The sequence below is a fragment of the Chiroxiphia lanceolata genome, chromosome 7 (assembly GCF_009829145.1).
Source record: "Chiroxiphia lanceolata isolate bChiLan1 chromosome 7, bChiLan1.pri, whole genome shotgun sequence".
Classification (NCBI taxonomy): domain Eukaryota; kingdom Metazoa; phylum Chordata; class Aves; order Passeriformes; family Pipridae; genus Chiroxiphia; species Chiroxiphia lanceolata.
Window position 1 is genome coordinate 16,554,688 of NC_045643.1, and position 16,046 is coordinate 16,570,733.

Consider the following 16,046-nt stretch of genomic DNA (forward strand, 5'->3'; position numbering starts at 1 on the left):
TGTGCACGGACACACTGCAATGTCAGCAGCAGTCTCAGATACACAAACTCATTTCAGTATACCTTATGTTTTCAAGCAAAAAAAAGAACCAGTACTAGAGAGTCCTCCTTTATCACCAAAACGCATCAGAATCCATCAAGCAATGTGAAATTATTTCCAGCACAAAGTCTTTGGCAAGAGCTTAGCCATGTGACAAATGCAGACGTACAGACAAGAGACAGAGGAACTGCTTGTTGACCATATGCACCACATGTGAAAACACATAAAGGGACACACTTAAAACAGCTAGAAACTACTGCTATTAATCGTATACATATACACACTTTGTGCATATTTATGTATGCACAAGTATTCTCAGAGAAGAAAAAAAAACATCTTTCTTTGGGATTAAGAGCTTTCAGCAGCTGAGAATCTTTACCATAGTTTTCACCTGGGTCACTGCATTAGGCCTAATGGGTCTTCCCTCTAAGATTATTCAGTCACTGTTAATCCCATCATGACCCTGTCCTTCATGGCTGATGCAACCAACCCTACAGCTGAGTTACCTATTACACAGAAAGATCAATTCCTTTTGTTTCCTCATCTCAACTACCCCCCAGCTCTTCTACTGACAAAAACCCCTACTTTATTCCTAGATATAAAAGGCCACAACCTTAACTCAAGCTAGACTGTTCAGCATGGAAGACAGGGTTCAGTCATTCCTCCTGTGACAGCTGTTACTGTTTCATCATATCCACATGAAAGTTACGTGAATTCTAGGAAAAGGAAATGCAATAAGCAATGAAAGTTTAATGCATTTGCATCAAGAATTTGCAACAAAGGTAGAGACCCAAGTCAGCTTGGTGTGTTTTCTTCTCCAGACCTACTTTTTGGAATTGCCAACCTATCACTACAGCTAGATTGCCAGGGTAACCTTAGTCACTTACTCAAACGACAAACTAAAGCTATCAGAAACCCCAAAACTTTAAGTCAAGACAGAGACAGAAGTCACAGCATAGAAGGAATTACTGAGTTTACTGCACAGAGTGCAGAGCATGATTGAGCAGGAAGCAAGCTCTGTATATATATGTTGATGGTGCAAGAAGCCCCCCAAAAGACCTTCCTCCTGCCACAGACACACTCCAAAAATAGGTTTAGTTGCTCAGACTAGCAAGTAACCTCTATCCCCAGTGAAATGGCAGATCTGTAATAAAAAGATCCTTTGACACATGATAAATCAGTCTGTAGGGAAAGTCAACATGGCTTTCATAAATGGAAATCTTGTTTCACTGATCCTTGGAGTTCTATCAGGGTATAAAAACAGAAAGGGAAAAAAGGGGATACAATGAACATGAAATTCCACATTCCTTTATACTTCCACAAAGTATTTAAGAAAACTTATTTAAGAAAATACATTACTACAGTGCTGAAGAGGTTCTTCTCGAAGCTGAAGGATAAGATAAGGTTAAGCTAAGAAGGAAAGGGCACAGCTTATTGATCATTGGCCAAGACAGACTCAGGAGTGCAGTTTGCCACACACACTGGTACTGGGACCAGCTCTACTTAATGCCTTCATCAGCAATCTGGATTCATCAGTGGACTCTCCAATATTAAGCTCTTTGGGGGAGACAGATACTACACTGATAGGAACTCAGGATCTTAAAAAACCTAAGCAGACAAAAGAAGATGAAAGGTAAGATAATTGCAAAAGCCAAAAAAAAAAAAAAGGCATTATTTGGTAACTGGTAGTCAGTATAGAAAAAACCATGATATCTTCACTGACAACATACAACAGCAGCCAACAGTGCTGTGCATCTACTGGGCAGGTATAAGAAAGAAGACAGTTCATCTCTTTTCACTGCTCTGTAGAACATTGGTGTATCCTTGAGTTTTTGTCCCCATCTTCAGAAAGATTTAAAAAGATCTAATGAAGCTAGAGAGGGTGCAGAGAACAGCACCCTCTGGGCCTGGGACTTCTTAATCATGGAGAGAAATTGCAAGAGAGGATATGATTGAGTCTTATATAATCAATAACACAGTAGATAGGCTGAAGAACTATCATTCACCTACTCCTGCAACACAGTATGGGATACTTGGTTCAAAACACAAGTACTTTACAAATGCAACCTGGAACTTGCTGCCATGAGATGCTGTACAGGAAGACAGTATGAGCAGACTTGAGGTTATTAGAAAAATTTATGGACAACAGATCTGTAAGTGGGTACTGAAAGGACAAAGCATCTACAACACCTTTGCAGATGCCTATTCTCCTATTTTCACTTCAAACACTCTCCTTTTGCCACTGTGACAAACTATTCTATAGAAACTATACTGGTGTGGCCCAACAAGGCATTTCTAATACTATGTCTCAGTTAGAGAGAGAAGATGTAGATGAGGGGAAAAAAACCACCATTCTCCTCCCATTCTAGAACAGCGACTGGTAGCCTTGATGCTTTCTCCTTTATCTTTGTTTATTCTATGTAGCATGCTTTGATTTTCTGTGCAGCATCTCCCTAAATATTATACAGTAAACTGCCTAATAGAAGGCTTTGCATTTTAACTTGGCCCCGAAAATCAAGACATTAACAACTGAAGTGCTCAACATCCCCCTTAGGTTTCTGCAGCTTAGATACAAGCTAGTTCATGCTAGTTTACACAAATGCAAAGACCAGGAAGGAATTTTTATGAAGGAGAGTACTTATTTCAAACTTATTTCTCTTCCCCTTTCTTCTTTTTACTCTTATGGAAAATGTATTTTTTTAAACCAGGAAAGAGACTGCAAGATTACTTTCCACTCAGGTAGAAAAAAAACCCCCAAAAAACAGTAAGATGTCAAGTGACAGGTTTAAATTTCACTGGAACAAAATTAAGAGATCCCCAAGTAGACTTAATTATAATGTCATTTCTCAAAAAACATATTTCTCAGAAAAACAAGCTTGCTGTACAAAGGGTCAGTGGGTAATCAATCAGAAGTGAAGTCACTACAGAACGCTGAACCGAAGAGCAGTTTTTAAGTTCAGAGGATAAAGTAGCTCCATATATAATGGTTAAGAAACCCAAAACAAATCAGAAGTTTAATAAAGCAACTAGTTGATGCTCAAAAGATTCTCAAAACTGCACTGACCTGCTGTGTGTTATCTAAAGCTTTAAAACATGGGCATAAATTTTCAGTCTGATTTAATTCTCTAAGAAAAGTTTAATGCACAAGTATATCAAGTTACAGAGAAGACTCACATTGATTTGTCTTTATAAGACTTTTAATAAACCTTTTAATAAGCCACACATTCTATTTTACTACATTAGGTAACCGCGTATAGACTTCAACAAACCTGTTAAATGCGGAACTAATAATGTATTCTGTGAGATGAAGCAACTTTTTTGCCTTCTTTGGATTAACTGTACTGTGCAGCTTTTAAACTCTTTTCAATAAAACTACTACTGTAAGATACTTCAGTTACATAAAATTTCAACTTACCTTTTTCCTGTGAATTCTGCTTGACCCTTCTTATTGAAGATGAATTTGGAGTCATTATATCCCCATCCATTCCACTTCAAAAGTTCTTGCCTTAAAGGGAGAAAAATATGTGAGAATATTAGCACATTAGCATACTGCAGATCCAAAATGGTTTTTGAAAAAAGTTTTATCAGAGAGCAATTCAGGAAATTACGTACATATCAAAAGCGCACAGCTTAGAGCTAGAAGAAATTCTGAAGCCACAACCATTACTTCTTCAGATGGCATCCTATGACTTGAAAGACCAGATGCTCTTTAAAAACCACCACCAGTTTAAGTGAATGCACACTGTGTAGAATCATAGAATCATTAAGGTTGGAAAAGACCTCCAAGGTCATCAAGTCCAACCTCTAACCAAACACCACCAAGTCAACTAAACCATAGCACTAAATACCACATCCAGTCATTTCTTGAACACTTCCAGGGATGGTGCCTCCACCATCTCCCTGGGCAGCCTGTTGCAATGTCTGACTGTGCTTTCAGTGAAGAAATTCTCCCTGATGTCCAATCTGAATCTCCTCTCACATATCTTGAGGCCAGTTCCTCTTGTCCTCTCACTAGTTGTCTGGGAGAAGAGGCCAACCCCCGCCTGGCTATAACCTCTTTTCAGGTAGCTGTAGAGAGCGATAAGGTCCCCCCCTGAGCCTCCTTTTCTCCAGGCTAAACACCCCCAGTTCCCTCAGCAGCTCCTCATATGACTTTCTCTCCAGACCCTTCACCAGTTGCGCTGCCCTTCTCTGGACACACTCCAGCACCTCCCTGTCTTTCTCACCATGAGGGGCCCAGAACTGGACGTGGAACTTGAGGTGTGACCTCACCAGTGCTGAGTACAGGGGGACAATCACTTCCCTGGTCCTGCTGGCCACACTATTGCTGATACAGGCCAGGATGCCATCGGTCTTCTTGCCCACCTGGGCACGCTGCTGGCTCATGTTCAGCTGACTGTTGACCAGCACCTCCAGGTCCTTTTCCATTGGGCAGCTTTCCAGCCACTCTGCCCCAACCTGTAGTGCTGCATGGGGTTCTTGTGACTGAATTCTTTTTTGTTTGTTTGTTTGTTTTTCTTCTGGGCAGAGAGGAATAAACCACTGGTGACATGGTGATGTTCTCTAATTGGCAACAGTAATGTGTGAAAGATGCTTGTTTTTACATCTGTACATAAATACTAACACACAAATAGGTAACATCTAAATATTTACAGGATACAGAAGAAATTTAGCATTTCTTTTCTAGACAGAGAATAATGATTTTAGTTGTTTGCCATCACTACTGCAATGCCACAGCATTCTTAACATTCAGTTGATGAGGCACTTTGCGATACATTTGGATTGAAAACATATTTTGGAAAGCCAAAACCAAACAAACCCCAAGAACTGCAGGAATAACATATCAAATACAATCTCAATACGATACTGTAACAAAGCGAACATATAAAAACCAAACCCACAACTGTCAAAATACAAGCAGAAAACTGAAAAAACTGAAGCACAACCGTATCAGAGGAGCTCAATTATGATGAAGTCATCAGAAGTATATCAGTGTAAACATATTTAAGACTTAAGAAATACACTAAGAATAATTACACATTAATCTAACTTTGCTTTAAAAGCTTGCCATTTATTTACATTACAAATGAAGTTACTAACCTAAAAACTGAATTTTAGTTAATACAAAGTCTTTAGATAAAGAAATCTGACAACAGATCATTTACTTCCCTCCCCTATATACAGTGAATGCAGCTTTTGCTCTTTGACTGTATAATATAAGGGTAAGATGATCAGGGGTGACCACTTCAGAAAGACCTTGCGATTCAGAGAAAGCACTGCCTCAAGTCACTCCCAGCTCCAGCATTACACACAAGATAACTGTGTGATGATTTATTACCAAAGGCCTTCATTATAAAGGTAATATTAACACAGGCTGCTGACATACTATCAGTGATGTAATTAAATAGCCCTGGCTTAAATAAAATCCATTTTCTTCAAACTGCCTTCATGCAAGGTTTTAATTAATCAAATGGAAAAAAGGGTACGGTCATGTATTACAGTTGTTGGAATCAGACACTTCAACAAGCCTTTGACAAATCTAGCACTTAAAGCAAACTTTATCAGTTACTGAGTACTGAAGCTCTACACAGTTTTGTGAAATAGCCAGTCTATGTTGTTCTTCCATACTGAGGAATGGATTCTAAAATTTAAGCCAAAATTAACTGTTTGAGCAGACAGTTGTCCAGATAAAGAAGCCCCTCTGGCTGCCTCATCTCTCAAAAGACTTGATCTTTACACATGTAGAGTTCACTCTAGAAAGGGCAAGGATCCACCCATGTTCCACTGCCTGAGAATGCCTTGTGCTGTCATGCTGACATGACAGATTATCAAAAAGGGTTCTTAAAGCATGTTATGCAGTCTTATCTATTTTTACACTTATTTCTATATAGGTATATTTATAAATATTGCATATATTTATACCGAGTTCCACAAAGATATAAGTCATACACAGTGGAGCTGTTCCCAGCTGAGAACAAGCTGACCCAGAATTGGCCAACTCAAGTTGCATTTATTTTATTTTTTTTAAACTAAATGTTCCACTCAAATGCTCATCACTGCAGTCCTCCTCAAGGTAAGATTTCTCCCTCTGCTGACTAAATGTAGTATTTCTATATACCTGATTTCTGGAGTTGGTTGAATCCTGTAAAGTCAGAACAGACTTGATATTAATAAGCAAAATTTGAGGAAGGCTCAAACAGCTTTCCCCCTAATTTAGAGAGGGAAGTCCTCTTGCAAAGCAGTGCCAAAATAAATATGCCAAGTATGATGCCTGAAACAGGCTAGAGAAACTAGCTGCAAAGCTGGAGACACAAAAGGTCAGGCCCTAAAGAAACTGGTAACATGAGATAAACTGATAATGTACAGGTTTGAAACTAGCATTAGTCCTGATGTCAGTAGAGACAGACACCTCCCAAAAAATTATGGGGAGGTACTATTAATTAAGGGACCAAAGACAGACCCAGATATGAGGTCTTTCTGCTAAGCTGACTGCAATCCTGGTTGTTTGCCTTTTCTAAAGGCCGCATTTCCTAGGTTGATGTTAAACCACCTGGCACTTTCATTAGGCTTTAAAATACAGAAGAGAGTCTGAGTTTTAACTCCAAAGAGTTTATTTGCAGGTTGAACTATTTCTGAATAAAATAAGTGCACAAAGCTTTACTCTGCCAGACAACACAGCTCCTGCTATTGGTGTGATAAGAATAACTAAATTAAAATCGAAAATAACGGTTTGCATGTTTGTACAACAATAGCTCTAAAACGTCTTGGCTACCTCATAATGCAAAGTCAGGAGATTCCACACCACCACACACAATGGGCAGTATTATATCTTGTGACAGGTAAATACCAGAACAAAAAGCTTAAGCATTTAATTTTTATATTCAAAACTATACTGAGCAAGTCTGAGGTTTCTTTCTGGAGACAGGAAGGGTCGTTTTTGGAGTGAGTCATCTTACATTTATTCTTTTGTTCCACCATACCAGAGTACTGTCAGTTTAAGAACTGTGGCTTGATTTACTTACTGCAGTTTCTAGCACTTCAGGTGTACACACTAAGAACAAGTCAGAGGAAATACTGCATGTGGCTCCCTAAAATAAAGAAGCCTAAAAAGGCCAGATTTTAAATGAACGGCTGATGGGTCAGCTCTGATTTGTAACTGACACACCGCAGGAAGATCAAGCTGTTCAGATCTTCTCACATGCCATTTGAAAGGTATGCTCTTCACAGGCAAGAGCTGGTGAACCTCAAGACTCAAGAGAATTACCTTCAGCACAAAGGAAAGCACAAGACATCCAGAGGAGATCTGCAGGCCTCCATGACTACTGAGGCACTATCAGTGTCATACTCATCTAATTCAAAGACTGACCTTTTTGGAAGAGTGTTACATATTAGTTGATTCAGAAGAAGTGCAAGCAGCTCTGCAAGATGAAGCCAGGGGTGTAGGCTGCTCTTCCCCAGGTCTGTCTCACTACAACAGCTCCTTCAAATAAGGCAAATACACTGTAGCACCCACCTGCTCTACATTTTTTTGTCTTTCCACCTCACATTTGGAAATTAAAACTGTAATTTGACAACATAATAAGAAACAAAAGGCAAACAAGAAAACAAAGTCTTTTAAATATTGTAACAGCATTCTTCCCTTGGCATTTTCATACTGCCCTTATTCAGCATTATTTATACAGTTGCCATTCCTTAGAAAATGCTTTTCACAGCCCAGCTCCAGTGCAGCACTCCCACTGCCCTCTAATGCCCTAGTGCAGCAATCAGAGCTGCCTGTCAGATTAGCATCAGGCATCATGTTTACCTGGGCTCTCAAAAATGACCCAAGCTGCAACTGAGCAACCCACATAGCCTTCTACATTTCCCAAATTTTTCATTCCCAGTATCTCATTGTTAAATTCATATTCCAGACAAATATAAAGGGTAGAAAGAACTGCTGAGCACCTGCAGACTTAAGCACACATTAAAAGCTTCCTCCATGTCCAAGTACTCAAGGTATCCAGTGCTGTCTCTTGAGACCAAAGGACTTCAGCACATGCTGATTTGCAACCCATATGTGCCATCATTATACTTAAACTCTTACAAATTATGTGTCCTCTTACACATGAATATTTTGTACCATCTGAAACATCTTGCTGTAATAGTTTCTATCCACATTCTTCAAAAATTCAAGAACTTGATTGTTAAATGTTAAAGCAACAATGAAAGAAACCTAACCTGAACACCCCGCATAATATCTGAATACTCTGAACAATATCTGAATACATCAAAACATGTTAGGAAGTTTCATGCTCCAGCCTGGAAAAAGAAAGATGTTCAGTTTGACACAGTCAAGTGACATGCTCATGCTACACATGTTGTATATGTAGCAAGATATAATTTACACTTCCTTCTGTTTTTCTTCCCAAATTCCTTTCCAAGAATATATATATAGCAAAGACTTTTACCTACATTTGATATTATTCTCGTTTTAAACTAAATGTTACTCAGTATTGTACCCAAACTGTCTTATTTAAAGACAACACCTTTCCTGTTCAATACACTGGCTTCAACAAAATATCAAGCTCGCCAACTCTCTCATTTTTAATAGAAACGTGGAATATTTTAGCCAGAGATAGTAAAAAAATGACCAATTCTTTCTTGCCTTCTAACTTAAAAGACAGAAATTCACTACTGAAATGTATGAAGTAGTATAAATCAAACCTTGCTTAACTTTTTTAATGTGTATATATTTTTATATATACATACATATATTTATATTGTCTGAGGGAGAAAACCTGAAAGAAAACAAGTTACCATGGAAACAGTGATGATAAGAGATTAACACAGCATAACTAGTTTAAGTGAATTTAAAATTTCACTTGTGAAATTCACAAGTGAATTTCACTTTCATTACAATGCCCAACACTGAACTATTAGTTTGATTCAGTGTAATAAGGATTTTTACAGTCAGAGAGGCAGGAGGGTGTCCCCTGGCCCACCAGCTGAGCTAGTGCTCCTGGAGCATCCAGTTACACAGCTAAGCAGGAAGAAGCCCTCGGACCTTCACTATTTCAACACAACTGCACCTGCCAGCACAGTTCAAATCTCACACTTTAGTGACCGGCACAGCAACAGGATAAAAAAGTTCTTGTCTCTCTCTAGGAAACTAAAGGACAAGCCCAGGGTCTCTCCACAGGTATCCAATGCTTCTTCAGAGAAGCAAGATGAAACTGCAGTTCAACCCAGCTGGATAAATACAGCTCAGGCAGAGCAAAGTCAGGATGCTCACATCAGTTTCCTCAGGATAACTACCGACATTTTCAATTCAATCACCAGCACATGCTCAGCATTAAAATCATATATACCTGAAATACTCACAGGCACTTCTGCTGCATGATGCAAGAACCAGCAGATTCTAGGAAATTAGTTTAAAATGGCAGTTTTAAGGGCTACCACATGGGCTTAAGCACCAGTATTTGCCAACTGTAACAAAGTGTTCCAGGTTTTAGAGTTCTTGCAAAACTCAGTGCATGGGTGCAGTAATACTGAGGCAATATTATGGTGATAAGGCATTACAAGACATTACCCAAAGAGCAACTCCTCAAAGCCCACCTCAGCTGGAGTTTGGGTCACCAACTCAGACCCCCAGGTACAAATTCAGAATCTTTTCCACAGGTGATACCAGATCCCTCTCTCTCCCTCTTCTCTGGAGCACTCTCTTTGTTTGGATTATACAGTCACACTTCTCAACCAAGTAAGCAACACTACAGAGTGTTTCTGAAGCCAGCAGTAAATTAGGATCAGGTGCCTGGAATAAAGAAAGAGAATGCAACCCCAGGAATCCCTTCAAGAACTGCTTTGTGAAAGCACCATTTATCTGGAGAAGAACACCATGCTGCAGGCAGAGGGTACCTACTATGTTTGTCATTCTTATACTTTTTCCCTCTTGGAGGATCTTCCCTGAAGCAAATCTAATATAATCATTTTCAACTCTGAAGTCAAATAACATCTGTTTTATAACCTTAGACACATTCAGGTTCTGTAGCCCACACTTTGAGATAAGACTCTGCAGCTGCACATACACTGATTAAGTTGCTATTCTGTTTGCTGAACATCTGATATGACAACACAAACCTGCGTTGATATTCACAGTTTAAATTTACAGTAAGCAGAAAACACAGACAACAAGATTTTAGGCATAAGACTTCAGCGCTTAGGTACTCAAAAGCAGTGTGCTTTCTTTAAACTACTCTGACAAAACAAATGTTTGCTTTCCTTACATTCATTCCCAGCCTTGACTATTTCATTACTCTTCATTTCACCACATTGTAATAAACAAAGCCCCAAGGAATAAGGAAATTGGTGTTTCTCTAGTGTTCTTTCACAGAAAGCTTAAGTCAATTAGGGAAAATTAAAGATTGAGGAAAAGCAAGACATTATAACCACACTCCTCAGCACACACTTAGTCAAATGATGATTCTTATGCAACAGAATACTTTACTAGAAGTTCCATGTATTCCACCTACTACTTCAGTTGACACTAGCTTCATTTTTATCTTTGAAGAAACTGCTCTACTACAAAAATGCGTACACAGGGCTACTTCCAGGTAGTAAATGAATAAGCACTTAAAGATTTTTCAAACACCAGAGATCAGTCCTTTGAGAAGGATTTCCTGAAAGCTTGCAAAACAAGGATATCTGCTTTGCTACCTTAAAAGAAACAACTTAATGAAGGAATCAATTGTCTGCCATTAATCTGCAAAAGCAAAATATGTTCAGTTCCTGGGTAACATTGTTTTACCTATTCCACAGAGGATTTTTTAGCATGCTCTGTAGCATATATATGAGATAACTGCCAAAGAAAACTTTTTGGCCTTTACTATCAACCCTGAAGACTTGTACACAACAACCCAATTTTGGATATAACAACACTGCAGAGGCATTATGCTTGTCCATCACATTCTGCCTACAGTTCATTTTTAATACTCAACATTATTTGTTTTCTACAAAGAAGTACCCTAACAATTCAGGAAAGTCTAGTTGGCTGCAACTTCTTACACTACTGATCTCCTTACTTTACTTCAGCTCAAAGTAGCTTCTAGTCCAAGTAATTACTCTAGTCTATTGCATTAACAGATTATTCTAATTCTATTCAGTTTAAATAAACACATCAAGTTAAAGTAAACAACTATATATACACATTCATTTTCTTGTACATAACGGTTCAGATTTCAGTAGATATCAAGAAGCTGATCTAAAAAATTCTTTCAGGTTTCACCACAAACTGGTACTTGCTTTCATATAATAATCCATATTGAACTTTACATATTATACATACTTTACACTTTTATCTAGGTTTTTTTCTAATCAAATTTAACTAATGTATATATCCATTTTGGCTTACTTGGTATCAAATGATCTTACCATAAATATTGTATTACTTAAATTTTTACAGATTTCTTACATTTCATCTGCCTGACATGCAACTACTTGGACCTAGATGTCAGACAGGAATTGCTGTTGCATATGAAGACACATTTGCCATCAGATTATGACACTTTTTCATCAGAATAACGTCTCCATATGAGAGTCTTTACCTGTTCCTCTACTTCAAGTATTAACCTCAACTAACAATTAACTGCTTTGATGTAATCACAGAACCTCCTGTGAACTGCCACACCTTCCCCAATGCAACAGGCTCTTCTGATTTCTTACTCTTCTGATTTCTTAAGACTCTGTAGTGGCATCAGCCCTTTCCTTCCTTGCCCTAAGTTTCCACCACCTTAAGCTCAGAAATCAGCTGTACCAGGATACAGTTCAGCATCAAGTGTGGCTTAAACACTGCTGTCTAAAGAGTTATGTCTTTATAATAAAGATGGGTGTGAATTTTGGGAGTAAGAAATGAATGCTCTTTGATGTCACTTGTTAAATTCAAGTAGTACCAATTCTTTAGGAGTCAATTCATGTTGCTGCTTAATAAAGTCATAATCATTAGCAGCAACTACAGCAAGAACTGTAAGAGTCTACATGAAGGTATGGTGACATTAACACATTACCCTGAACAACCTGACTGTGAACTCAATACACAGCAGTCAGCTGCCTACACCTTAAACTAACTACCCTGGATAACAGTATGCCCATAATAATTAAAAGATATTCACGAGCCTCTCTTCATCCCACAGGAAAGCAGATTCTATGCAAAGAGACAGGATAATCACAAGATCCTGTCCTGCTTTTTTTTGCTCCAGGGCAGAAAAAAATTTTAAGCCTACAGGCTATTGAGTTAACATTTCAACTAAATCAATTATCTCTTTTAGCAAAGACCAAATTATTTAAAGTTTGACTTGAATAAGTTATAACACAAGCTATTTTGACAAGATCAACATCAGCGAACGCTCCATTTCTGCAGCACTCTTACTTTCCAGCATACCTAACAGTTACTCTGGTACAACTGTGTTCTAGGGAGTTGTAACACCTGTTTCCAAAGCAGTACAAGTTGAACACTTCATGTACATACAGTTATTTTGAAGATTAAATAAGTTTTTAACTCAAGTCTCACCAGCAAAGTGAGCTTACTAATAACCAGTCAACAAAAGTCAACAGCCTAATATGAAAGTTCAGGAAAAGTAATTTCAAGGAAGAGTTGTTTTCCACCTCAATTTTTTTACTAAGTGTTTTAGCATGCCTATTATCCTGTTAAGGCTTCAACGCACATTGTGTAACTATGATCCCCATGTTTCACTGCATCACTCAATTAAAATATAAAATTCAAGCCAGGAATGCCACTACAAAGTAACATCTCTACTCTTATAGTACCTAAGGTTTCTCTCAAGAAGATACTCAGACAAGTAGATATTTGCTTGTCTTTTGAGGAATTTTCCCATCTCGATAATCATAATTTTAAAGATTATAATACACTTTCTACTTTTTAAACACATCAATTTGCAAATGTATTGTTCAGAGGCATTTTTATCTGGAAACAGGAACAGTTTGATGAGACCCACAGACTTTCAGTTAATTACACATACTCTTCTTCCCCTTGCTGTTGACAAATAATGTCTGGATAAGATCCTTAGCACTTTGGTCTCTGAACCATCAACAAGAAAGCCATGTTACTAGAGGTCACTGTCTAGTGACTATTAGAAAAGCAGCCAGAAAAAAATGTCTGTGATCATGGACCTGAAATACTACAAAGGGTTTTTTTCATCAAAGAAAGCCATCTACCTTGCAGAAGAAACGCAACATGACAAGAGTGCACCTAAATCTGCTAAAGTAGCATCTGTAGCTTTGCCACTATTTCAAACACTACAGGAAAGCTGCAACAGGCATAATGAACAAAAATTTTGCTTAAGGTACTTTTGGCTGTAGCTTGGCTAAGGAAACAAAGTAATAGCTCAAAAGAGCTAGAAGAGCTGACTCAGCATGCAGAAGACTGCAAGAAAACAGCATCTGGGTTTGGATGGTCCTCACGCTGCTGATAAAAGCCATGCACTACCTCTACGTCAGTTATTTTTACTAGATTTTTCTATCAGCCTTCTAGGTCTCACAAACAAAAAACAACTCCAAATTAGCTGGTAGGCACTAGAACAGGTCTCAGGTGTTCATCACTTTTCAAATCAGTGTAGGCAACAGAATTCTTTATCCCCCATCACTCCAAAACCTTGATATTATCCTCAAACACAAACTCAACCAAGACCCTCACATTATAGCTATACTTAATGATCAGAATTTTCATATGCAACATCTTAAGCATATTTCAACCACATCTCAGATGTTCAGATGGAACCTCAAGACAGAGGTAAAACTCTCTTTTAGTTTTTCTTGTTTCTATACATAAAACAAGGCTGGGCTCTAAATATAACAAGACAGTTGTACCTACGGCACAGACCAAGCTTTCCAGCATCTCCCTTACACCCCCACAGCAAAGTATCCAGCAGTTGTACCATTTTGATCCTAAGTTCCTTGAAGCAACATAATTTTTCTTCTGAGTAAAAACAGTAATCCATTATGAACCTATAGAAAATCCTGCTGGGGAGAGCAATGTCAATATCTTGTAGAAGTACAAGTGTTAAATTCCCTAAGCCTGTGTTTCCATGGAGAAAGAACCCTTCCTTCAGGTTACATGCATACTCACAAAAGCTTGCCTCTCCTGCTCTTCATGGATGCAATAACTGGCCATAGAAATTACATAATAATCCATTTAAAATAAATCTCTGAAAACTAGCTAAACTGATATTTTTTCAGAAACAGTGATTTCTGAAAAACTCAATATGGAAGACATCATCTTTGGATTGACCCATTTGTCCCAGTAAGCAGCACTGTTTGACACACCTTCTGCAAGAGCATCAAATTCCCCTTAGTGCGAACTAAAAGCTTTCAAAACTGTTCAGATTTGACTACACGTGCATGACATCCCAGTCCTACCAAAGCAGGCAGATTCTGCTTGTGGCCCTGGGCCACAGATGGCCTGTTAGAATAACTCAGGCTGTTTCTTGTTCTTTTCTTGACAAGGTTGAGAGCAAAGCATGGCCTACATGGGTTTTCCTCAAAGGAGGAACAACTATCCTAATCAAATGCTTACCCAATCTGTCTCTGGACAGTCCCCATGCACTAACATACTAGTCCCTGTCCACAGCTCAAGGGAAAGCAATAGGTTGTGTACAACCTAAATCTTAAAATGCTCTTACAAGACAGCAAGCCAATGCCTACATAGAAAATCCACATCTGAGAAATGGGGAAAAAAAAAAAACCAGCCACAAAATTAATACAAGTCCACCCCAGAAGAAAGGAGGCCTCATAATAAGTTACACGAAACTATACCATGGTATTATAATTGTATAATTTAAAAACAATCTAGTAGAAAAATACATCCAAGAGCCAGTGAAACAGAGAATTAGAACTAGACAATTTGACTGTGTGTCTTCTCTTGGTCTCCCATGACCTCAGATTCCTTACTACTCCATATAGCAAAACCATGAAAAAGTTCATGTGTTTAAAATTATTCATATCTAAGAAACTTTAGCTAGAGCCTAATGTAGACTCTGACAGCACTCACATCAGCTGAAGGTTTCACACGTCTGAGAACAGGGCGGGACTGAGAACCCATACACAGACCTTGCTCTTCACACGTGCTTCAACATTCCTCATTAGAGCAGCCTCAAAAGTATTTCATAAAACCAAAACTTCTCCATCACATCTCCAGTTATTAAGGTGACCGTGGTGACTTTCCATTTTAACACAAACCCACTTACTACAGAAGCAGGTAAGGGGATGAAGACCACCTTCCTCCGGTTTCCACCAGTCCCTACAGCGGTGAACAGCGCTAACACTTCACCCGCGACTGGGATCAGCCTCGTCCCCCCCGGCCGCCGCCCCGACCCGTCCGAGCCCCGCTACCCCCGCACGGCCCACGCGGGGCCTCCCCGGGCCCCGCAGCCCGCGCCCGTCCCCGGGCGGGAGCGAGACCCCCGCTCGCAGCACGGGCTGCCCCGGTCCCGACCCGCACCCACCGCCGAGGGCTCCGGGAGCCCGCCCGGCCCGGCGCGGGGACCCCGCCCGCACCCACCGCTTCTTCGGGATGGAGCCGGAGGCCGGCCCGGCGGAGCCGCCCTGCGCCTTGCAGGGGTTCGGGGAGAGCGCTTCCTGCCCCGGGGCCCGCGGGGCGCCCCGCAGGTGCCCGGAGATGATGCGCAGCCGCCGCCGGGCGGAGGACGGGGAGCCGCCGCCGCCTCCCGCTGCCTCCCCGGCCGCGGCCGCCATCGCTTCCGTGTTGTGCCGCGACCGCCGCCGGGTGAGAGGGCGCGCGGGCGGAAGGCGCCGCCCGGCGCTCCCCGCGAGGGGCCCGGCGGGCACCGCCCGCACAGCCGGGCTGGACCGGGCCGGGCCGGGCGGGGTGAACCGGCACCGGGGGGGGGGGTGAGCCGGCACCGAGCGGCTCCGGCACCGCTCCGCTCTGCCGCGCTGCCTTCCTTCGCTCCTCTTTTCCTGCTTTCCTCCGTACTACCGGAGCTTCCTGCCTCAGCAGG

The 16,046-nt window shown here is 40.3% G+C and overlaps 1 protein-coding gene across 1 annotated transcript in view; it reads right to left on the bottom strand.

Moving 5' to 3' along the window:
* The window catches only part of AGPS (alkylglycerone phosphate synthase), a 53,521-nt gene extending 37,741 nt beyond the window's left edge, over positions 1 to 15,780 (bottom strand). Inside the window, exons 1-2 of the mRNA XM_032693116.1 lie at positions 15,587 to 15,780; positions 3,455 to 3,544 (exon numbers count right to left, since the gene is read on the bottom strand). Of these exons, the coding sequence (XP_032549007.1) occupies positions 3,455 to 3,544; positions 15,587 to 15,780 (284 nt within the window). The remainder of the gene's footprint in view (positions 1 to 3,454; positions 3,545 to 15,586) is intronic.
* Between the last annotated feature and the right edge of the window lie 266 nt (positions 15,781 to 16,046).